General features: G+C 43.9%; 7 protein-coding genes and 1 long non-coding RNA gene across 12 annotated transcripts; 6 read left to right on the top strand and 2 right to left on the bottom strand.

Annotated features, from left to right (window-relative positions):
- The first annotated feature begins 838 nt into the window (after nucleotides 1–838).
- LOC119556752 (transmembrane protein 242) lies at nucleotides 839–1,631 on the top strand. Its single transcript, XM_037869173.1, has 3 exons — nucleotides 839–1,001; nucleotides 1,082–1,323; nucleotides 1,384–1,631. Exons 1-3 carry the CDS (start codon nucleotides 935–937, stop codon nucleotides 1,513–1,515), a joined length of 441 nt encoding a protein of 146 aa, XP_037725101.1. The 5' UTR covers nucleotides 839–934; the 3' UTR covers nucleotides 1,516–1,631.
- A 284-nt stretch (nucleotides 1,632–1,915) lies between these two features.
- On the bottom strand, nucleotides 1,916–2,690 carry LOC119556942. The gene is made up of 2 exons (XM_037869434.1): nucleotides 2,472–2,690; nucleotides 1,916–2,414 (listed from the first exon to the last, which is right to left on the bottom strand). Exons 1-2 carry the CDS (start codon nucleotides 2,680–2,682, stop codon nucleotides 2,071–2,073), a joined length of 555 nt encoding a protein of 184 aa, XP_037725362.1. The 5' UTR covers nucleotides 2,683–2,690; the 3' UTR covers nucleotides 1,916–2,070.
- A 346-nt stretch (nucleotides 2,691–3,036) lies between these two features.
- LOC119557305 (putative HVA22-like protein g) lies at nucleotides 3,037–4,050 on the top strand. Its single transcript, XM_037870015.1, has one exon. The coding sequence runs from the start codon at nucleotides 3,138–3,140 to the stop codon at nucleotides 3,915–3,917; it is 780 nt and encodes a 259-aa protein (XP_037725943.1). The 5' UTR covers nucleotides 3,037–3,137; the 3' UTR covers nucleotides 3,918–4,050.
- A 169-nt stretch (nucleotides 4,051–4,219) lies between these two features.
- LOC119557304 (transcription factor grauzone) lies at nucleotides 4,220–6,626 on the top strand. The gene is made up of 4 exons (XM_037870014.1): nucleotides 4,220–4,443; nucleotides 4,542–5,680; nucleotides 5,738–6,122; nucleotides 6,182–6,626. Exons 1-4 carry the CDS (start codon nucleotides 4,318–4,320, stop codon nucleotides 6,536–6,538), a joined length of 2,007 nt encoding a protein of 668 aa, XP_037725942.1. The 5' UTR covers nucleotides 4,220–4,317; the 3' UTR covers nucleotides 6,539–6,626.
- On the bottom strand, nucleotides 6,559–7,283 carry LOC119557306 (enhancer of yellow 2 transcription factor). 2 transcript variants are annotated; one of them, XM_037870016.1, is made up of 2 exons: nucleotides 7,119–7,283; nucleotides 6,559–7,065 (listed from the first exon to the last, which is right to left on the bottom strand). In XM_037870016.1, exon 2 carries the CDS (start codon nucleotides 7,062–7,064, stop codon nucleotides 6,759–6,761), a length of 306 nt encoding a protein of 101 aa, XP_037725944.1. In that variant the 5' UTR covers nucleotide 7,065; nucleotides 7,119–7,283; the 3' UTR covers nucleotides 6,559–6,758. The 2 variants fall into 2 exon arrangements, with proteins under 2 accessions (XP_037725944.1, XP_037725945.1); XM_037870017.1 differs by having other exon boundaries at nucleotides 6,559–7,045; nucleotides 7,119–7,279.
- Nucleotides 7,284–7,717: 434 nt separating this feature from the next.
- On the top strand, nucleotides 7,718–9,712 carry LOC119557928 (transcription factor grauzone). The gene is made up of 4 exons (XM_037870937.1): nucleotides 7,718–7,920; nucleotides 7,979–8,649; nucleotides 8,704–8,901; nucleotides 8,973–9,712. The coding sequence occupies exons 1-4, from the start codon at nucleotides 7,801–7,803 to the stop codon at nucleotides 9,607–9,609; spliced, it is 1,626 nt and encodes a 541-aa protein (XP_037726865.1). The 5' UTR covers nucleotides 7,718–7,800; the 3' UTR covers nucleotides 9,610–9,712.
- A 312-nt stretch (nucleotides 9,713–10,024) lies between these two features.
- LOC119556869 lies at nucleotides 10,025–11,084 on the top strand. 3 transcript variants are annotated; one of them, XR_005220005.1, is made up of 3 exons: nucleotides 10,025–10,365; nucleotides 10,475–10,491; nucleotides 10,670–11,084. It is a non-coding gene; the product is annotated as an uncharacterized LOC119556869 (long non-coding RNA). The 3 variants fall into 3 exon arrangements; XR_005220006.1 differs by having other exon boundaries at nucleotides 10,475–10,573; XR_005220004.1 differs by having other exon boundaries at nucleotides 10,475–11,084.
- Nucleotides 11,085–11,542: 458 nt separating this feature from the next.
- Nucleotides 11,543–17,948, top strand: LOC119556629 (E3 ubiquitin-protein ligase ariadne-1). 2 transcript variants are annotated; one of them, XM_037868954.1, is made up of 8 exons: nucleotides 11,543–11,709; nucleotides 12,146–12,791; nucleotides 14,459–14,614; nucleotides 14,685–14,741; nucleotides 15,455–16,104; nucleotides 16,475–16,598; nucleotides 16,659–16,885; nucleotides 16,962–17,948. In XM_037868954.1, the coding sequence occupies exons 2-8, from the start codon at nucleotides 12,573–12,575 to the stop codon at nucleotides 17,041–17,043; spliced, it is 1,515 nt and encodes a 504-aa protein (XP_037724882.1). In that variant the 5' UTR covers nucleotides 11,543–11,709; nucleotides 12,146–12,572; the 3' UTR covers nucleotides 17,044–17,948. The 2 variants fall into 2 exon arrangements, with proteins under 2 accessions (XP_037724882.1, XP_037724880.1); XM_037868952.1 differs by having other exon boundaries at nucleotides 12,143–12,791.
- The last annotated feature ends 3,939 nt before the right edge of the window (nucleotides 17,949–21,887 follow it).

Below are 21,887 nucleotides of genomic sequence, written 5' to 3'. Positions count from 1 at the left end.
CACCGCGTGCGATTGGTCCACAAAAAGGAATAGAGTTTGCACGGCACGGATCGCAGGGACGTGGGCGAAAGCAAGACTGGGTAAACAATCACTGTTTGTTGCTGTGCATCCTATGACATTCGGTCTCTACAGGCGGTGGCGAGTGCGAATTTCCCTTTTTTAACGCGATGCGACGTGAAAACGCGGACAACGCGACCGAAAAGTGTGACTGCAGCGGCAGTGTTGCGAAATACCACAGCCGAGTGCGGTCACGCTGCGAGGGTTGCCAGGTGGTTGAAAAACTTTTTGGCTACAGCTATCATAGCTAGTTTTCAGTTGGGCAAGAATATGACAATTTGTTTTATTAACATTTCACTTCGTTAGTTCCATTAAGAATATGTGCTGAATCTTATTTGCAAGCAATAAACCTATCTTATTTGCAAATTTTTGAATCTTTTTAATACATTAGAAACATCAGTTTGTAGACCTAAAATAATATAAGTGGAAAACAGAATCTCTCAGTATTGATTTATGGTTTGAATTTATTTAGACGAATCTCTCTTTGAATCTTTTTAATACATTAGAATCATCAGTTTGTAGACCTAAAATAATATAAGTGGCAAACAGAAGCTCTCAGTATTGATTTATGGTTTGAATTTAATTAGACGAGGCCTTACAAAATTTTTAAATAATGTTACAATTTTATTTTATCTTCTAGTCCTATAAGTATTATGAATAATATTAGACATAGCTTTTTTTGATATTTCTAAAACCGCTGCCTACTAATTTCAAAGAACCGACAGGTGGCAGCTCTGATTTCAGTGCTGGCCAACGCCCACCGGCGCAGTGCTGCGAAATACCGGCCGGTCAAGCGGTCAAGCCATCAGCTGTTTAGTGCGCTCCGATTTGGGTAATTACGACAACAATAGATCGCAATAGCAACAGCAAGCAGACGATGAGCGAGGCCGGCACCAACGCGGATGCCGTGGCGGCCGAGAAGGAGCGCAAGTTCCGCATCCAGGGTGGGTTCTTGTCTTCTCCCGTCCGGCACTTACATATTCCATTGACCTGACTGGAGTACACCTCCTCCTCCACTTTGCAGCCGGCGCCTTTCTGGGCCTAGTGGGCGGCGTTTCCGCTCTGTTCGGATTCTCCCGCACGCTGGCCACCGCGAAGAAGACGGACAGCAAGGTCCTCCAGCAGGCTGGAACCCGGCAAGGACTGATCCTGATGGACGAGGGCGCCACCCTGGCCCTGAGGGCACTGGGCTGGGGCACTCTGTACGCCGTCATGGGCACCGGCGCCTTCTGCTACGGCTTCTGGAAGCTGTCCGGAGCCAAAGACGTGAGTAACACCACCAGTTTCTTGACTTTTACCTTCTAACTATTCCGTTTCCACCGGCAGTTCCAGGAGTTCCGGCTCAAAATGGGCAACGCACTGCCAAGAATCACCAAGGACGAACCGCCCGCCAGTCGCACTGACTTCGAGAGCCTCACGGACCTCATGAAGTACCTGGCCGCCTGGAACAAGGAATGACCAGCTCACAAACACACACAATTTTAATGAAACCAAACGCCTGAGTAGACTATAAGATAAACTGAAACCCTTGTTAACTTGAGTTTACATACAGGCAATGTTTTTCTTTCAAGAAAGCACGCTACTTTCTATGGGACTGTCGGATATTTGATATCTTCAAGTTGGACGTTTGAAAGGTGATATTGTTTCATCACTAAATCGCTTTAATGTAATTTAGTCTATGAGTAAATAAGGCAATCTGAAGGGTGCAAGTTGTCTGATTAATAATCAATGGCCAAGTTTCAAATCACAGAAACCTCAAGAAGTTAAGCTTAAAGTGAAATTGGAATAATGAATGCATTTTTGATATTTAAACAGTTTAATAGTCATTTTCAAATGATACGTTCATCCATAGATGACATGGATATAGATAACATTTTGATTAATGGGTTATCATTTGGAGGCCTAAGGTTTACCTCATTTTAGCTTAAATTAGTGTTGACTTTTATGGACTTATTCACTTATAATGTACATAGCTCTATGGATTCCGTATTCTCCACTAAGATACATGCGTTATCATCGTGGGCCGGCCAGATTCTGGTGAGTAGCATTGTTGATCAAAGTGTTCCGCATGAACTGGTACTGATCCTCCAGGCTGCTCTGCAGCTCCATCATGTCCTCGTGCTCCGCCTGGAATCGGATGGCGGCATTTGTGAAGGCCAAGGAGCCTCGCACGAAGTTCTGTAAATTGGGGCCCTGGTCGAGGTAGCGCTGCTGCTCCTTGCTGGGCTGGTAGCTCACATTCTGGCTATCCATGTTCAGATACGCCTGCATCACAAAGTCCACGAACTTCTGCTGCTCCCCCTGGGCGCGCTTCTTGTACTGCTGCACCTCATCCTCCTGCGTGCTGGGTCCCCAGACTGAAAAGGAAACTACATATTGGTATATATTGTTTAATTGGCCAAGGAACCACTTACTTTCGTCCAGGTCGATGTTGAACAAAGTGCTGGCTTCGTAGGGCCGCGGTTTGAGGGTGGCTTCCAAAGTAGCGGGCACATCCTGCAGCTCAATGTCGGACACATCGCTGCAGGACATGTCACCGGCGGTCACGTTGGCCACATTCTCAAACAGGGCAGAGCGTCGCACATAGGATTTTAGGGGTTTTCCTGGACTCTCGGTGGGATCCATCGCGTCGCTTTGTGTTTTCAAATAAAATCCGTAATCGGTGCGCTTACCAACACTGCTCTAGCGACCAGTGAAGCTAATCTAACCATTTATCGATATTCTAGCTATTTTCCTGCGCTAAGGAGGGGGGGATCCCAACTTGTATTCAAAAGACCCACATTTTGTATTGTATATTGTTGTAATGTAAGAAAATCTTTAGTTTTTTATGTACAAATAGCAGCGAGTAGATATAAAATTCTTAAGTACAAGTTTACTTGAAAATTTACCAAAATAGTTTTACAAAATGGGTGCACACATTTATTGAATTTGAAAAATTAAAGCAGGCATACACTTTACCATCTAGTATTGTCAAATTCTTGTATGGTACATATACCAAATTGAAAACCATAAATCCAGACATACATCTATTTTATTTTCACATAAAATCCAAAATTTAAAAGTGGCTCAAAATTAAAACAATGCTTTACGCAAACGTATTACGTCTTCTTTCCCTGCTTGTGGGCTGTTTTTATCCGGCCTTCGCGTCCTACAAGATCCTTAACGGTCAGAAGCGCAGCGAAGAGGAACTTCGCATGTGGATGTCCTACTGGATCGTCTACGGAGTCTTTGTGGTCTTCGATTTTCTGACAACGGGTCTGGTTGCATTCATTCCATTCCTGAACGAGATGAAACTGCTCTTCCTGTTCTGGCTGTTGCCCACTGTAGGCGGCGGTAATGAGGTGATCTACGAGGAGCTCCTGCGCTCCTTCTTCAGCAACAATGAATTCTCCTTCGACCAGGTCCTGATCCATGCCACTTTGGCGGGCGGTGATTTAGTGGGTCAACTTATGAGCTCTATTCTTGGGCAAATGATGGCCGCGGCGGATAGCTGTTTGCTATCACGTGGACATCGTCCTTCCTTGCAGATTACGCCCAGCATAGAGGACCTCGTCAACGATGTAATAGCCAAGAGGCAGTTGAAGCAGAAGCGGAAGCAGATGGAAAACCTATCTGATACCATTAATGAAGCTCTGGGAGACAAGACCGATAGGAATAGCACTTTGTCTGGCTTTGATTTGATAAACGAATCCGAGTCCGATCTGCTGGTCATCAAGGATCACATTTCGAGGCCGAAGGAGAAACCCCTAACCCCGCCGAAGCCAATGCGTCCGTCATCTCCTAGCAACGAGGAAATGGATCTCAAGCCGGAAATCGATCTAAAGCCAGAAATGGATCTAAAGCCAGTCGCAGTACTCTAAATATCCCAAAGAAAGTTAATCAGTCAATATGCTTGCAAAAAGTAGCCTTAGATAAGCCACGTTTCAAAATCCTCAAATTACTTCAACTGTACAAAAATAAATTTAAAAACACATCCAAGGTGTATGTACATTCTTCAAAGGCCATTTCTAATTAATTAGATTTTTTAAATGATTTTTGATATGTTTAACTCACGAAAAAAACAAGTATAATCTTTCAAACAAACTATGTATTTTGGAAAATTTTTCAGCTATATATCTCTAGCTTTTTTCCCGATGAGGCTGCTCTGTTGCAGCTTCTGATCGCGGTCCGGCAACGCCCGCGGCAACAACTCAGCAACGACTTAAAAACAGCTGCATTTAACCCGATTTGATTTGTGATTTGTGTCCTTCCTTTTATGAGATGATATGCCGACTCTGCCTGGAGGATGCTGAGCACGGGGTGCCCATTTTCGACCAGGACCCGTCTGCGGCGCAACCGGCGATGCGCCAGCTGCCGGAGCTGATCGAGCGACATCTGCAGCTGGTGGTGAGTAGATTTGGACATGGACTGCATGTCCATGTTCCCAATCCGAAGTACAAAGGGCCTCACTAATGATCCACACCACACCCAATTGTCCACCCCAGTTGGCGGCCAACGACGCGGTGTCCACGTGCCTGTGCAACCGCTGCTGTCAACAGCTGACCGAGATCGATCACTTCTGCTCCATGGTGGCGGAAAAGCAGCGGTCGCTGCACCGCTCGCTGCAGCTAAAGACGGAACTGCCGGAGTTGCCGGAACTGGCGGAGCCGGAGCCTGCCTTGGTCGTGTGGAACACGGAGTCGCCCATCGAGCCGAAGCTCAGCTACGAGGGCGACGACATCAAGGATCACATACTGTGCGAACCGGTCATAGACGCCCTGTCCGCGGGCGACGAGAAGGACAGCGACTACGGCGACACCTTTGAGCCAGACTTCGAGCAGGAATTTCAGCCTGAGGATGAAGATGAGCCGGAGCCCGAGCTGGATCCGGTGAAGCCACGCCCCAGGGGCAGGCCACGCAAAACGCCGCTGCAGCAGACGCATCAGATCATCAAGAGGAAGTACGAGAAGCGCAAGCAGCAGAACAAGGCAAAGATCACAGAGTTATCTCTGAGGGAGTCAAGAGCGAGGTTACGAGAGCTTAAACGCAGCAGTGCAGGAGCAGAGGAGGATCAGGATGAGGACGAGGATGATGATGAGGACGAGGCGGATGTGGCTCCCGATGCCGACGAGCAGCCAAAGCCACGCGGCAAACGCGGCCGACCCAAGACCAAGAAACTGGTCACTGCCGACGACAATGACGATCCCTCGGAGGCGCCCGTCAAGCGCAGCAGCATCAAGGAGATGGACGACTATATAGCCTCCAATGTTAAACTGGACTGCGCCATTTGCGCTGCTCCGCTGGAGGACTTTAACGATCTCAAGCGCCACTTTCGCGTGGAGCACGACTGCACCGGCTATGTGAAGTGCTGCAACAATCGGTACAAGAAGCGGACGCTGTACGTCGACCATCTGCACTGCCACAAGGATCCGCAGTACTTTAGCTGCCAGAGCTGCCGCAAGAACTTCCTCAACCGCAACAGCCAGGTGATGCACATGCTGCGCTTCCACTCGCAGCAGCAGGAGCTGGTCCACCAGTGCGCCATCTGCGAGGCGCGCTTCGCCAAGAAGTTCCTGCTGACCATGCACCTCAAGGGGCACAAGGGCACCGAGCGGCCCGAGGTGTGCGACACCTGCGGCAAGACGTGAGTGGTGCTGGCCTGGTAGCCAATCACCTAATGCGTTGCTTTGTCCCATTACAGATTCCGCACGAAATTCGAGCTGAGCGCCCATGTCAAGCGGATGCATGCGGCGGACTTTACGCCTATCATATGCGACATTTGCGGGACCCATTTCAGGAGCAAGGCCAACTTCCTCATCCACAAGAAGGCGCTGCATCCGGACGGGCCCGTGGCGGAGGTGCAGTGTACCCTGTGCGGCCGCTGGCTGCGGGACGAGCGTAGCCTGCGCAAGCATCTGGCGCGCCACGATGACCGCGACGGCGACACCAAGTACCGATGCCTGCTCTGCAATGCAGAGAAGTCATCCCGTGCCGCACTCAGCAGCCACATGCGGTACCATCACTCCGCCAAGCGGCACAAGTGCAGTCTCTGCGACAAGGAGTTCAAGCTACCGCGGGCCTTAGCCGTGAGTTTCCAGCAGTGCGCCATCCTGATCGGGCTAATCCCAGACTGTTTCTCTTCCAGGAGCACATGGCCACCCACACGGGCATCGATCTGTATCAGTGCCAGTTCTGCACGCGCACCTTTAAGTCGCACGCCAACATGCACAACCACAAGAAGAAGATGCATCCGAACGACTGGGTGAGAAAGTACTCGCAGCCCAGTAGCAGCATTACCTCCGCAGCGGCTCCAGTGGCTTCTCATCCTCATCCACCACCACCACCACAACCTCCTCAGGCAGTAGTGACTGCACCTGCCACGTTAGCCGGACACATGCTGCCGCCGCTGGGCGGGATCAACAACAAGTCCCTGATCGAAATACCCGATCCCGAGGGCTTCGACTTTGTCAGCAACAGCTCCGTGTGCCCCACGCCCGACTGAATCTGTGTGTGTTTGTCTGCTACTTTTGTGTGTAACCACCCTGCAGTGCCATTAATCAACAAAAAAAACTTCATCTTTCTTGATGGAACGTAGATGGATTTGGTCATTGATGGATTCTGCGGAACTGCGGGGTATTCCCTGGCCGGGATTTATGTATAAAACCGTACAAATAAACTCGAGTAATTACTGTAGTTGCGTGGAAATCAGGGGGGTGGTCAGTTCAGGCCTCGTCCTCCGGCTCGTCGGCCTCCTCCTCGTTCTCGGTGAGAATGGTCCGGATCTTCATGAGGAGCTCCTTCTTGACGGCATCCGGGACGAGGGTGCGGGCCTTGGGCGTTACCTCCGTGATGAGCTGCTCCACGGTGAAGCTGTTGTTGGCGCCCTTCTCCAGCAGAATGGTGCGGCACATCAGGCGCACCTCGTCCCGCCACCCGCACTCCGTCAGGCGGCTGCACAGGAGGTCCTTGATCTTGGAGCGGTCCCCAGTTAGCACCGTGTACTGGTCCACTGCGGCGGAAACGGTCATTCTGGATGAGAGACGCCGGCAAATGGGATTTGGGGGTCTAATGCTACAAATTACTTCTCTCGGGGCGTCTTCCTCTTGCTCTTCTTCTTCCTGGTCCTTGTCGATTCCGCTGCCTCCGTCTCTTCGTCTGCCTCTGCCTCTGCCTCTGCTCTTTCTCTTCTCTTCCTTGCCCGGTTCGTCGCGTCTTTTCTTTTTTGTTTGTCCGTCTGTCTTGTGTTGTTGCTGTTGCCGGCGTGGTCAGCGCCGACAATCTGGCCCCTTTTCTAGCTAGTTTTTAAAACAGTTGAAAATAATTTATCAAACGAGAAGCTCTAGTCGAATATATTTAAGTCCTCAGGTCAAAGTGGAAAATGGAAAAATTATATACTTTTAATTATTGATAAGAGCTAATTGTTGAATAATTGTTAAAATTTACTTGAAAATTTTTGAGCTTCCTTAAGAATGATGTAATTAGACATTTTGTTTTCATCAAATGAATTAAAGCTTATTAAATGTATTATAGGTCTATTTATCTAAAATATTGAATTTATAAAAGTTTTTATTGATAAAAAAGAATAAGTTCGCAAACATTAATTATACAATTCATCACTTGCCCCTTAGCTTTTTTGCTCTTCCTCCGCCTTGGCATCTCTAGCTTGTCGTTGATTCCGCCCGAGATCTGGCAACTCCGCACTTTGTAAACCGAATTTGCCAGGCAATTAATTGAATTAATTGGTCTTCCTGCAGCCATAAAGCAATGATATGCCGCCTCTGCCTGGACGATGCGGAGCACAGCGTGCCGATCTTCGACCAGGAGGACCACGAGGAGGCGCCCTCCAACCTGGCGGAGCTGATTGAGAAGCACCTGCAGTTGGTGGTAAGTGGATTCAACTCTGTTTAAACCATGTATTCCCGCATTGCATCCCAATTTACAGCTCCTGCCCAACGACGCGGTGTCCAAGTGCCTCTGCACCCAGTGCTGGCAGCAGTTGGCCGACTTCGAGCAGTTCTGCGCCATGGTGATGAAGAAGCAGCTGGGCCTGCAGCAGCTGAAGATGGAGCCCTTCTCCGAGGACGAGGATGCGGACACCAAGGCGCAGATCCTGTGCGAGCCGGAGATCGATGTGAGTCCAGCGGCGGCGGACAACGAGGAGTGCAACGAGATCGACGGCGATGCCAGCAGCAGCAGGAGCAGCAGTATCCGGACCTCCACCCGGCGGAGGATGCGTCTGCCCTCGCCCATCAGACGGAGCATGCGACCGCGGGCAGCCGCAGCCACACCCAGAACCCGGGTCGTCAAGGCCAAGGCCAAGACGAAGCGCCACCAGGAGGAGGCGGACGAGGACGAGGAGGCCGAGGGCGATGGCGATCCGGAGAGCCGGAGCAGCAATGGCCGCGAAATGGACAGCTACATAGCTCTGCACGGACGCCTGGAGTGCTGCATGTGTGGCGGCGACGATCAGTTCCAGAACTTTGCCGAAATGAAGCGACATTTCCGGAATCATCACCAGTCCGCCGGATATGTGGTCTGCTGCCAGCGGCGCTACAAGAAGCGGGCCCTCTACGTGGACCATCTTCGGATGCACAACGATCCGGACTACTTTAGGTACTTGGCCAGCATAAGCATTTGGTGTAACCCCTACTAATGAACGAACTGCAGGTGCAAGATCTGCTCTAAGCAGCTGGTCAGCCGGATTAGCTACGACGTACACATGCTGCGCTTCCACTCCAACGAGGATGAGCTAAGCTTCGCGTGCAATCAGTGCTCCAAGCGGTTTTCCAAGCAGTTCCTGCTCACCATTCACTCACGGGTGCACCAGCAGGAGCGAAAGGAGCAGTGCAAGCACTGCGACAGGACGTAAGTTAATAAAGGAAAAGGGATACTGAGCTTTGCCCTGGAGTTTAATGCTATTTCTTATTTGCCCATAGCTTTCGCACTGCCGTCGATCTGCGGCTGCATATGCGACGGACCCATGACCCCGCCTTCGTGCCCTTCATCTGCGACTCCTGCGGCGCCAAATTCAAGACGAAGCAGAACCTGTTGGTGCACAAGCGCACCGTGCATCGCGAGGGCTCCCAGCTGCCGGAGGTGCAGTGCCAGGAGTGCCAGGTTTGGCTGTCCGACGAGAACAGTTTGCGAAAGCACATGTACATGCATCTGGACGCCGCCTCGCTGCGGCAATGGAAATGCGAGCAGTGCGGCCTGGAGAAGGGCTCGCGGGCGAAGCTGGCGGCGCACATCCGCTACCACCATCCGAAGGAGTATCACAAGTGCACGCACTGCGGCAAGGAGTTCAAGAGCAGCCGAGGCCTCGAGGAGCACACGGCCACGCACACCGGCCAGGATCTGTACGAGTGCGCCTTCTGCGAGCGGACCTTCAAGAACTCGGGCAACATGCACAAGCACCGCCGTCAAATGCACGCCGCCCAGGTGGCCGCCCTGCAGCAGCAGAAGAAGGTGCGGCCCAGCAAGCGCAAGGACAAGGGCGACCTGCTGCTGGACGTCTTGGCTGCCGGGGGAAAGGAACTGAGCCACGCCATGGGAGTGGGCGAGATGAACGACTGATGGATTCCAAAAACCAAATATACACACACATTGGAATTATATTAAAGCTAGTGTCTCTATTTTGTTTCAACTCTTGCAATAAATAACTTTAATTTATTTAAAAGCACTCAAGTTTAATAATTGTTTAGTATGTAAATAACTTGGATTGGAATACAAATTATTTAAGAGCCACCAAAAAATGTAGTTTCAAAATCAAAAATATTGCCAGTCTCAAGAAAATATTTTTTAAATATTTTGTAATTGTTAAATCTGTTCTTAGTTCCATAAATATTCAGGCTCAATAACGTTTCAAATTTAACCAACATTTATAAGACTTTTTCCCCTCCATTCCCACTATTTCCGATATTGGTATTTAACCTTTAGAGTGCCCAAAACCCGAAAATATCGAGGGCTAGAATAGCTAGATGTTGCATCACCGCTCTGGTCACACTAGGCAGATTACTAATTTCTAGCTTCATTTAAAAAAAAATGTTTAGAGTTTAGGTAAACGAAACGCAACGAACTTAGTGAAGTGATTTTAGCCTTAATTTCTCAAATTGAATTAGACTTTTCTTGATCCAACACACACTCACGCAAGCACTTTTTACTCAGTTGATTGTTTTCTGGTATACATACACACTGATTACGCATCGAATTGGCATTATGCTCTTAGTTTTCCCTAATTTCTTGCACTAAGTGAAAATTTTGGGCGTATGGAAGCAATTTTGGGGGGCTTTTAGATAGATATATAAACGTGGTACAGTTTTCATTGTCATGGTAAGTAGTACATGCCCCACGCGGTGCAACGTACACGCCCACAGTCTTTGACAAACAAAATGGTGGAGCCCTATTAATAACATCTATTCTTTCCCGCTTTTCCTTTCAGTCTCAAATTATCTGCAAGTGAGTGCGTTACTCCCGGGATCGCTTAGCTTTCATAGGAACTTCAAAACCTGGTTTTAAGCCCCAAACACTTCAAAAGACAGTCAGTGGCGATCTTTTTCCACTTTTACAGGAGATTTTCGGACACGTTGCATCCACAACTATCCTAATTATGTTTTTTTTCTTCTCATCCGTTTAGGGTGCTGAGATGGCCATCTAATGGGTAAAAAAAGGTTTTGGAAATAGCTTTGGAGAACGGTTCGAATGAACGAGAAGATTAGAGAAGAATCGTTCGAACCGTTTTCTAAAGAAAAAAAGAAAATTAGTATAAAAAATACATGGTTTCCTGTAAACGGCTGAAATTGATTTGTCTTACGAACAGTAAGCCAAATAAGATTATTTGAAAGCCACACACTGATTGTTTTAATGGTTGACTCGTCTGTCAAGCAGTAAAACAAAATGATTTAAACACAAAACGCCAGAAAAATCATAAGACGCAACGTTTTACAAGCCGCAATGCAAAAAAAAAATCAAAGTCTTAAAAGGCATGCAAAATGTTGCAAATAAAGGAAACAAATGGGTAACGTTTTACGCGCCTTAATCAGTCTAAAAAACTAATAAATTGCTAAGTTTCGTATAATTGGTGAAATGTTATACGAAACTTGGGAAAAAAAACTATTTTGAGCGAGATGGCCATAGAGCGGCGATCTCTTTCTTATACGAGTTTCAAATAGAAAGAGAAGGCTGATGGCGTTGGTTTAGAGTGAGATGGCCTGTATCGATTTTATCTGATGTTAATTTTGATTTTAATTTAAATAAAATGTTTTTTTCAACAAAAAATTGGTTTTTTATTTCTTATAATATTGGGTCGCCATTTTGTTGGCGCCAAATGAAAAAAAAATTAAAAAGCTTTCAAGGTTGATCTCCATTTTGCTGTTTAGGGTGACCAGTTCTGAGGTTGTGGTCTGTGCTTTAACAGTCTCCCTTACATTTAGTGAGGACACCAACCACGCCCACGCAATTATTTGCCAGCACTGTTTTCGACCACTTCACAACACTGCTCTGTTACTTTACAGTATGTACGAGTCGAAATGCATGTAATGTTTTAAAATGCTCGTGTGTTTAAATCGATTTTCGAAATTCAACGTCAACGCCACCGTCACCAGACTGCCATGCAACTAAACACGACGTCGAGTCGGTCACGATAAGTGATATGCTAGTGTTTTTACTCTGGCAAAAGTGCGTAAAAAGTCAACAAAAAGTCATAAGCTTTTCGAGTGTGAGCGTGCGTGTGTGTGCGTGTGGCAATACACACGTAATGTGCGCATGTGTTGCACCAGCTCGTACAGGCAGTGCGCGCTGGTGTGTGTGATTACCTTGAAAACAACATAATCTGCTTATGAAGAAAATAAAAGGGAAACAAAAAAAAACAATACAATTGTGTATATAATATACGGGCACACACATGCACAGGCACACACATACAGTTAGCAGAGTGTTATTTTGGCCTTTTGCGCTGTTAAATCAGCAGTTCGCCCCTGTTAAGTGTGACCGCAGTGCGGAAAATCCCGCCGCCAGTATGACCGCGCCAGCTGAACGAAGACCTATCCTATTGTCATTAGAAAATCTCACATATGTATTTCTCTTTTTCCCACCCCCACAATAAAAACAGCAGCGCGCAGCGTTAAAATCAGCAGCCAATTAAACAAGTTAGTGTTGGGAGGTGTGTGCAACTGGTGCAACAAATCGCTGGAAAACGTAACGGGCCACGCCACAGCAGCAACAACGTCAACAACAATAACAACGGGTTAGGAAAAGAGCTGCGCAAAAACGTAAACAAAAGCAAGTTGGAAAAGCAAGAGGGCTAAAGCAAAAAACCAAAGGAAAGCCAGAGGAAAACAAAGCCACGAAAGCGGAGAACAAAGAGGGGCAGCTCAAAGAACGGAAGTGGAGCGAGAGAGCCAAGAGCGCAGAGGAAGAGGAAGAGGAAGAGGCAGAGGAACAGGAAGAAGAGGCAGAGAGAAGAAGGAGGAGCAGCAGCACCAGCAGCAGCAGCAGCAGCAGCAGCAGCAGAAGAAGAAGCGCAAAACAGAATCCGAAAAATGGACTCAGACAATGACAACGATTTCTGCGATAATGTCGATTCGGGCAACGTCTCCTCGGGCGACGACGGCGATGACGACTTCGGCATGGAGGTGGACCTTCCAAGTTCCGCGGAGCGCCAGCTGGACCAAGATGACTACCAGTACAAGGTGCTCACCACCGACGAGATTGTGCAACACCAGCGGGAGATCATCGACGATGTCAATCTGCTGCTTAAGGTAAGAGTACAGTGGGCACCAGATATGTGTGTACAACCAGCCCACCTACACATATCTGTGCATCCCCCTAATTACCAACAAATACAGTCAACCCTCCCTACCATGGACGTTCACTAGTTACGGGAACTTGGAGTTAGGGACTCATTTTCCTTAGTTTTTGGTTCATATTTGTTTTATCATTGCGTTTATTAAACAATCCCAGTGGAAAATATAATATAGGTGTGCTTTAGTTTTTCCAAGAACATGTATTTAATCATTTATAATAACATTCTTTGTAAGTTCCTGGCAATCGTTTATCATTTTGCTCAAATAATTTTATCGTCTGACCGTAGCTTAAAAAAATGTTGGGGAAGTACACGAATCTTACGGATAGGACCTAAAGATACATAACTCACATCCGCTTCCGTTTGTCTTTGCTTTAGAATAATTATCTTTAAAACGCTATTAAACAGAAAACAGATCATTTTTAGTATATTTTTAACTTGATTAGCTCATCATAAAAAAATGAACTGTTTTAAATATATGGGATGTATGTTTTATATTCAAAACATATCAATGAAAATGGAAACAGCAAAAATTGTTTATGGTTTCTAAAAGTATAATCGATTTGTAGAGAAAGAGCAGACATAGACTGTAGAAAATTTCGCCCCACCGAGTTACCACTGTACCAAACATAGTGCATTTGTGCATGTGTATCCGCGCAGCTTGCGCCCACTTCTCCGCCTTCGCCCACCGCTCTGCCTGGGATCTGGGATACACTGAAGGTCGTCCGTTGACGACTGCCAGTGCCAGTGAAATCGGAACACAAGCAGCACCCAGGCGCACCCAAGGTCGCCAGATCCACATCCGCATCCGCATCCCTCCTCCGCATTTGCGCTAGCTTGCCCAAAATTGACCTGCACGGTCGTCCTTTTTCATTTTCCCGCGAATCGAGGGATTTCCTTGGAAAAACCAAACTTTCAGGGATTTCCGTTGAAATGAGTCAAACTTTATCCAATGGGAAAATGACCTGCATGTAGTCAAAAAGAGTAAAAGCTCTTTTAACGTACCAAAACTTTTGTTTGTTTAGATAATTGCTAATAAAAAAATTACTTAAAATATAAGGGTTTCCAAAATAATAAATATAAATTAAAAGCAAGGGTACTTAATTATTTTGTTGGTAATAAATAAAAGGAAATTCACTTTGTGTGGGTGTTAACTTTGTTTGTTGACACAATTTATTGAAGCAGATGTTTTCTATAGATAATTATTAGTCAAATAAATCACTTTGTAACACCTCTTTAATGTTAATTCTAATCATTTTCACCTTTATGTATTTTTATATTACCAAGAAATGTTATAAATATTTATTGAAGTAAGTACTTGTAGTAGAAAAAGGTTTAAATTGAATTTACCAAAGAAAAGTAAAATAGCGATTTTAATTAGACCTGTTTTTAGAGTTTTTGAAACTTTTTTACTCGCATTGTTAGTGGTTCAACCACATCCGCAGCGACATCCGCTAGTGGTTCAACCTAATGCAGCTTCAGCTGCTGATCGCTAACGATTTGGCATTGATTCCGAGGCCAGCTGGGAAGGGGCTACCGCTTTTGCTTCCCTCTCGCCAGACAGACCCATATATTAGCCATCATTCACTGACACTCGCTTTGTCTCGCTTCTTATGTCCACAGCTCCCCACACCCATCACGCGGATACTGCTGAATCACTTCAAGTGGGACAAGGAGAAGCTCTTGGAAAAGTACTTCGACGACAACACCGAGGAGTTCTTCAAATGCGCACACGTCATAAATCCTTTCAACAACGCCACCGAAGCGGTCAGACAAAAGGTGAGCCCATAGCTAGGGTTCCTGTTTTTGTGGCCCACCTAATGCATTTCCCTCTATTCCTCTATTTCAGACCACACGAAGTCAGTGCGAAGAGTGCGAAATATGTTTTTCACTACTACCGCCAGATGTAAGTTTCCCCCAAAGGGGTGAAAAGTTCTTCCATGACCCAATTGTGGTTTAAAAATCTATTTGCCTACCGACTAACCATCGACATTTCGGGAGAAACAAATGCCTTATCTGATAATAATAATAATACTCGGGTGCTAGGCAGCCGCTCAAATCTATAATATTCTAAAACATTTTATATCAATTATTTTATTGCCAGAGCTTATCAATATTATACTCGTTTGATTTATAATTTTTGATTGTTATACTTATTTGAATTTGCCTGGCAGAATCTGGTTATGTCTAGTGAATTTAAGCAGTTCAGGGTTATGTGTGCAACTAAGTAAGGTTTTAGATTGGATAATTGACTTGTCGCCCGTCTTGTTAGAGTCAAATGTGCAAATGCAAGTAGTTCTCAACTACAATTTCTAGAGACTTTCACTTTTGCCAGACTTAAAGGACTTGGTTTTTGTAGTCTCATTCATGTATGATAGGAAAATGAATTCAAGGTCAAATGCTAAATGTGGGGACTACAAAGTGGGAATCCCCTAAAAACTAGAGCTAGTTCTAAATAAATAAAGTACTGCCAATTTAGAAAAAATTGTAATATAAAAGGCATACAAATTTGTAGTATAAGAATAGTCTGAGAAGATAAAGGGCGGCTAAAATGTACTAAGAATTTAGAAATTATGCTTAAATGTTCACTAATAGCTCATCTCTGTTTATCCCATCTAGTCGATGACCGGGCTGGAGTGCGGGCACCGATTCTGCATGATCTGTTGGCGCGAGTATCTCACAACGAAGATCGTTACGGAGGGTCTGGGCCAGACCATCTCGTGCGCGGCGCATGGCTGTGATATCCTGGTGGACGACGTGACCGTCACCAAGCTGGTGCTAGACGCACGGGTGCGGGTCAAGTACCAGCAGCTGATCACCAATAGCTTTGTGGAGTGCAACCAGCTGCTGCGCTGGTGTCCGTCCGTCGACTGCACCTATGCGGTGAAGGTGCCGTACGCGGAGACACGTCGCGTCCACTGCAAGTGCGGCCATGTCTTCTGCTTTGCCTGCGGCGAGAACTGGCACGATCCGGTCAAGTGCCGGTGGCTAAAGAAGTGGATCAAGAAGTGTGACGACGACTCGGAGACGTCCAACTGGATCGCGGCCAATACCAAAGAGTGTCCCAAGTGCAGCGTGACCATCGAGAAGGACGGCGGCTGCAACCACATGGTGTGCAAGAATCAGAACTGCAAGCACGAGTTCTGCTGGGTCTGTCTCGGTTCCTGGGAGCCGCACGGCTCCTCCTGGTACAATTGCAATCGCTACGACGAGGACGAGGCCAAGACCGCCCGCGATGCCCAGGAGAAGCTGCGCTCCTCACTGGCAAGGTGGGTTTCGAGGCTGTAGGATACTTAATACTTATATACTCCAGAGTTGTCTCATATATACGCAGTTGGCTGAGTGTACCCTTTAGTGCTTACTAATGAATGAAACTTTTATCTGCTAATTGCTATAATTAGTGATAACGATTGCAAAGCCAAAGAATGAAATGAATCAGCTATAATTTCCAATTTAGTTTTATCGCTGGTAAACAAGTAGAGTTATCTACGGAGAATAGTATTAAAAATAACCGAAGACTAAGCAATCGCATATGAAAAGGGAATTCAGATCTATTGCTTTTGATGTCCAAAATATAAATATCATAAAAGGATTGTTCTTAATTTATATATTAACTCAAAAATGCTACTTAATCAACAGGTATCTCCACTACTACAATCGCTACATGAACCACATGCAGTCGATGAAGTTTGAGAACAAATTGTATGCATCTGTTAAGCAAAAAATGGAAGAGATGCAGCAGCACAACATGTCCTGGATCGAGGTGAGTGGTCAAAGGGCATTAAAAAACGACGCAGATTAACTAAACTCCTTGCAATTCCAGGTGCAATTTCTGAAAAAGGCTGTCGACATACTTTGCCAGTGCCGCCAGACTCTCATGTACACATACGTGTTTGCGTATTACTTGAAAAAGAACAATCAATCCATGATATTCGAGGATAATCAAAAGGACTTGGAGTCGGCAACGGAGACGTTGTCCGAGTATTTGGAACGTGATATTACATCCGAGAATTTGGCTGATATTAAGCAGAAAGTGCAAGATAAATACAGGTGAGTTTGACTTTGCGGCAAAACAACGAATCAATCGAATCAATCGAACCAAACCAAATAATCTCCCTTCGATAAGGTATTGTGAAAAGCGGTGCTCTGTCCTGCTAAAGCACGTGCACGAGGGGTACGACAAGGACTGGTGGGAATACACAGAATGACGAGAGTCATGGCTGGATAACTAAGCTAAGCTGAGCGGCAGGCAGTCGGCAGTCGGCAGTCAGTGTAGTGCCCGCTACACGCCTCCCCCAACCAGCATCCCCAAGGCACCAAACGCTAGCCCCATCCACATAACCAACACCACCCACCCACACCGAAAACGAAGCCGAAGAAGTTGAACAGCAGTTAAGGATAATGTAGAAGCTACACGGAATGGCAAAAGGAAGGAAACGCGGAACCCCCAAACAGAAGTTGCAAGGCGAAAAGTGAACCCATTTAAGAATATTGTGAAACCAGAGAGAAATCCATATTAAATCGTAATATATAAATATATAATTATATATATATTTTTCTTCGTAACGAGCAGCCGCATCAGGACATTAGGCCGTACAGGATCAGATAGACACACTCACACAACCAGTCACAAGGATCAGAAGCAGCAGAAGCAGAAGCAGCAGCCGCAGCAGCAGCATATATATATAGTAAATAATCAACAGTTACAAACTTATTTGATGTTAACCGATTGCAAAGAGATCTTCATGTTATCAAAAACAAAAACTAAGAAAAAAAACCGAAACAAAAAGCGAAAAATTAGTGAATTCAAAGCTCCACGAAAGAGAAACGAACAATAGAACCTATACGTATGTGAAATAAACTACACATGTAAGCAGAGACACTTGCCCAGCTTCCTTTCCACCTGCCCAACTTCCTGCGACCTTTCAACGACCACCCGCTTTTTAACCCCGTTTCAAGTTAGCGATATTGTTCATTAGTTCCAATCTCAGACCCAGTTCAATAATAAATTTCAAATTTCGAGTTTCTTCCAGTTTGTTAAGCATGTTTTTTTTTAATTGATTTGCCTTTTCCCATTCTGTTTTCTGTTCAATAAACTATTGTGCCTAGCATATATGGAACGAAAATGTTTGCGATTCGATCGGATAGGCTTTTGTTTTCGTGGCGGGAGCAGAGCTACGCCCCCATTCTTAGTTCGTAATGGCCTCTCGAATATTGTAAATGTTAAATGGAGCCGGGTGGCTTGAGATCAGTGATCCAGTGCTCCCAGTCGCGATTATCCAAGTAAACTTTGCTCCAGCACAAACCGAAGAAGAAGAACATACCGAAATCCGAAACACACAACACACTGAGTTATATATAGACGAGATATGTATAGTTAGGGAGGTGGGAGTGGGGATCCTTGGGTCCTTGGAGTGTCCTCCTCCCCAAATCGTTGTATATAAGAGAACAGTTTTGTCCATGGTTTCCTAGCCCGCCCACAGAGCCACAAAATTAAGCACGTTGAACACATGAAACACACCCAAAACTCGACTTGCCACGCCCCGCTACGAAGGCGTTGGACCCTTTTACCATGTTTCCGTTTTCAGCATTCTCTATATTCTTAACAACAATAAATAAAGAAAACAATTATATTTATAAACAAAACTAAATGGAAAACTCATTGAAATTAAATTGATGTAAAAAGTTAAAAGTTGTTCGAATTGAAAGAAAATGAAAAATAAGAAAACACCATTATGTGGAATAAAAAAATATATATAAAAAAAAAGCTGTAAAAATTATGAGAAACTATGTATGTATAATTAAAGATGAAATGTTGCAAAAATTAGTGAAAATAAAAATTTAAAAAATCTAGCTGGCTGTTTTGGTATGGGAAAGATTATCATTATTCAATTGATCTAAAAAAATACACAATAATTAAACGTACTTGAAAACTGTGGATTTTGTTTTACGATTTCTTTATAATAAGTATAAGTACAAGTATTATTTGAGGTAGAGCTCTGCACAAGTTGAGTTAAAATCCGTTTGCCATATTATCTTCGATTGACTGTGGTTGATGATTCTTGGTTTGGACAAAAACATTCAAAATATCCGAGGAATGACCTGAAAAATAACACGAACTATGCCTAAACTGAGTTTAGACCAATAACTAGAAAACAAAGCTTGATCTTTTCAGAACATATCTACTTTTTTTTAGATTTAGCCAGAAAAACTATGTTTATATTCAACTTTCGTGCTTTTGGACGTTTTTTTTTTATTCGCTTGTCTTTTTACCGACCTTTTTTTTAATGGCAGCACTGGTTAGTATAAATAAGCACTGTTTACACTTTCCAAGTCCTCGAGAGAACAAATCCTTTCAACGGGTGCTGAAAGATCAGCAGCAGTAAGATCTCTAACCCCAAGAGACAAGTGTGTTTATTCTTGATAAATCCTTTTTTGAGTGCGACACATAGCAAAATACTATAATCACAGAGAAATCAGGTGTAAGTTATATAAACCAAATCATTTTTTACATACCCCTAAGTATATTTGCTTTCCCTATTAGTTCGTAGGTTTTCTTTGTCTGTGCCTTTTTGCCATGAGCGCATATTCATTGCTAATAGATGGAACAGTGGGTTCTATTTTTTCCATTTTATGGCTGCACAAGTAACCCCCTGGATTTACCCCAATAATGATGGGGTTAAATACCGTATACGCTCTAACTCCCTGCACTCGAGAGCGAGCCCCAACCACTTTTTACTTCGATTCCAGTAACGAATGCTCGAAGAAGTGCTCTGGACATTGTGCAGTTTGCAATGCAATATCTATCTTTAAAAACCGATGTGTTTGCGGAACAGCTACTTACTGCGTTTACGATCCGAATACAACCAACATTACGCCAGGAGCTCTGATACCACGAGCATGCCAACCCATTGAGAATTTCATTGAACGCAATTAAGATACAGAACCTATTATACTTTTATTAAATTTAAGAGGTAATGAGTAATAAAAATAAAAAACGTCGAGTACTGCTGGTTTAGAAACATAAGAAGTTAATTTTAATTTATATGACAATCCTTTGTATATCTTAACTTGTTCGCCGAAAAATGAGTTTTCACTCATTAACTAATTCTTTATATCGTTGTTTTCCAGTTGTTTCCGCTGTTTAGAAATAAATGATAAATATAGATGATATTGTATTGTGTTGTAGTTATAATTACCTAAGTAGATATATGTAGATAGATATTATATAGATATTTAGAGATCTGCTATACAAATTATCTTATCGATATCAACATTTGAAGCACGATTGGTACCAACTTTAGTTCCATATGAACATTCTTTCAATTTATTTATCATTGCCTTTTAAACTTGGGTATTTTTGTAAATATAGCTTGCCATGGTGAGGTAGTCGGAATCCAAAATTGTTCCCCCGCTAAGGGTGTTTCCGAATATATATGTTCATGTATTCGATCAACTGATCATAATCAATAATTAGTCTGCTCAATGCTAGTGTTAGTTTCTTAGAGCACAAGAGACAACCGTTTACTTAAATTTATACATGCGTTTTTGGAAAATGCTTTGGTAACGAATGTGGTACAGGTCTAATTTCTGCCATACAAAATATCTGGTTGACATCAACATCTGAGGCACGATTGGTAACAACTTTCACTCCGTATGGACATTCATCCAATATATTTTCCATGGCACTTTTAACTTGGGGATTTTTGAACATATAGTCTACAATGGTGACGTAGTCCGAATCCTGAATTCCCCCAAAATCCAAGGTGTTGTCGAATCTATATATTTTCCTAAACATATTATTCATGTAGCTCATAAACTGATAATTATCAGCTTTATCCAGCACTTCGATTATAGCCTTGCCAGTTTTTATGCTCAATGCTAGAATAAGTTTATTAGAACAACAGAAGCAACCGTCTACTTTGAAGAAGTCAATATTTGCATTGTAGTAAACGTTGCAAATGGTTTGTCTTTCATTATATCGATTTCCATCATCTTATCGATTTGGTTTAAAGTAACGCTTGCTTGTTAAGTTTAATTTCCAGATTTTAACTGTACACTCCGTGAAATAGAATTGAAAATAATAGCCAACGATGTTGTTCTCATTGTGCAAGAATGAATTGATACTGATAAGCAGTTTCACACGGATTTCAGCTTTTATACCCGGACTAAATCTCAAGTTAAAACAATTTTTTCCTGGAAGTTCACTTATACATACTTTAAAATATCATTTTAAGATAGCCATCACCTCTGGTACTTTATTTATAGATTCAGTTCACCTTTTCCAAGAAATTCGCATTTAATATTATTTTTTAATATATTTATTTTTCGGTTTAATATATTTGTTTGTGAGAGATGGCATACAATACCAATTTGCAGTCTTAATGGGCAAATGCAAATGATGTGTATTGGTAATACTTAGATTTCAAATGATTTTTAATTTTTTTGAAACTCAGTTATTTGTAGATATGGGTATATTTTTTGTTAAATATTTTAAGAGAGCATCGAGTATATAGTTTGGAAATGTTAGACTTACATTTCCTTAATTTCTCCCAAGACTCAGAGAATTTAAGCCAACAATGTTTTAGTTCAAACTAAATTAAAAAATGGACAATTTTGATCGTACTCTATTGTTTAAATTACCAGAATTCACATATTATCTGGGAATTCTTCCGTATTCTGAGAATTTTATTATAGTTTAATCTAAATTGAAATATTAAAATTTTGATTGTATTATATTTTTTAAATTACCGAAACTCCCAAATTCTCAGGATATATTCTGATATGGTTGGTTGAGCTCCACCTAGAATGTACGGTGTTTTTATGGATGTTATGATGTACATTTTCTCGCATTGGATTGATATAGATTATTGGAACACCCTCCTCCGAATGGTTTTGTTTGAGTATCTGATAGTTGTTGGCTTGTTCCCATTGGCGTGTGGCAAACATTGGTAATAATTGCATTAGGCCTCTAGGGCTTCCTCTTTTGAACGATGGACCCCCGATTATTGGATGGTTTGGCTGCTGGCTGGTTCTGTTGCTTCTATGGCCT

This window comes from Drosophila subpulchrella, chromosome X, assembly GCF_014743375.2.
Source record: "Drosophila subpulchrella strain 33 F10 #4 breed RU33 chromosome X, RU_Dsub_v1.1 Primary Assembly, whole genome shotgun sequence".
In the NCBI taxonomy this organism is placed as follows: Eukaryota; Metazoa; Arthropoda; class Insecta; order Diptera; family Drosophilidae; genus Drosophila; species Drosophila subpulchrella.
The sequence above is the reverse complement of the archived record's forward strand: the minus strand, read 5'-3'. Positions and strand labels throughout refer to the sequence as shown.

Bases quoted from the DNA above. Each gene is read 5' to 3' on its own strand.
- LOC119556752 (XM_037869173.1), top strand. From the start codon at position 935: ATGAGCGAGGCCGGCACCAACGCGGATGCCGTGGCGGCCGAGAAGGAG. The intron at 1,002-1,081 runs GTGGGTTCTTGT...TCCACTTTGCAG, and splicing joins GCGCAAGTTCCGCATCCAGG to CCGGCGCCTTTCTGGGCCTA. The intron at 1,324-1,383 runs GTGAGTAACACC...TTCCACCGGCAG, and splicing joins AGCTGTCCGGAGCCAAAGAC to TTCCAGGAGTTCCGGCTCAA.
- LOC119556942 (XM_037869434.1), bottom strand. From the start codon at position 2,682: ATGGATCCCACCGAGAGTCCAGGAAAACCCCTAAAATCCTATGTGCGA. The intron at 2,415-2,471 runs GTAAGTGGTTCC...TTTCCTTTTCAG, and splicing joins CAACATCGACCTGGACGAAA to TCTGGGGACCCAGCACGCAG.
- LOC119557305 (XM_037870015.1), top strand. From the start codon at position 3,138: ATGCTTTACGCAAACGTATTACGTCTTCTTTCCCTGCTTGTGGGCTGT.
- LOC119557304 (XM_037870014.1), top strand. From the start codon at position 4,318: ATGATATGCCGACTCTGCCTGGAGGATGCTGAGCACGGGGTGCCCATT. The intron at 5,681-5,737 runs GTGAGTGGTGCT...GTCCCATTACAG, and splicing joins TGCGACACCTGCGGCAAGAC to ATTCCGCACGAAATTCGAGC. The intron at 6,123-6,181 runs GTGAGTTTCCAG...TTTCTCTTCCAG, and splicing joins AGCTACCGCGGGCCTTAGCC to GAGCACATGGCCACCCACAC.
- LOC119557306 (XM_037870016.1), bottom strand. From the start codon at position 7,064: ATGACCGTTTCCGCCGCAGTGGACCAGTACACGGTGCTAACTGGGGAC.
- LOC119557928 (XM_037870937.1), top strand. From the start codon at position 7,801: ATGATATGCCGCCTCTGCCTGGACGATGCGGAGCACAGCGTGCCGATC. The intron at 7,921-7,978 runs GTAAGTGGATTC...CCCAATTTACAG, and splicing joins AGAAGCACCTGCAGTTGGTG to CTCCTGCCCAACGACGCGGT. The intron at 8,650-8,703 runs GTACTTGGCCAG...AACGAACTGCAG, and splicing joins AACGATCCGGACTACTTTAG to GTGCAAGATCTGCTCTAAGC.
- LOC119556629 (XM_037868954.1), top strand. From the start codon at position 12,573: ATGGACTCAGACAATGACAACGATTTCTGCGATAATGTCGATTCGGGC. The intron at 16,599-16,658 runs GTGAGTGGTCAA...TTGCAATTCCAG, and splicing joins ACAACATGTCCTGGATCGAG to GTGCAATTTCTGAAAAAGGC. The intron at 16,886-16,961 runs GTGAGTTTGACT...CCCTTCGATAAG, and splicing joins AAAGTGCAAGATAAATACAG to GTATTGTGAAAAGCGGTGCT.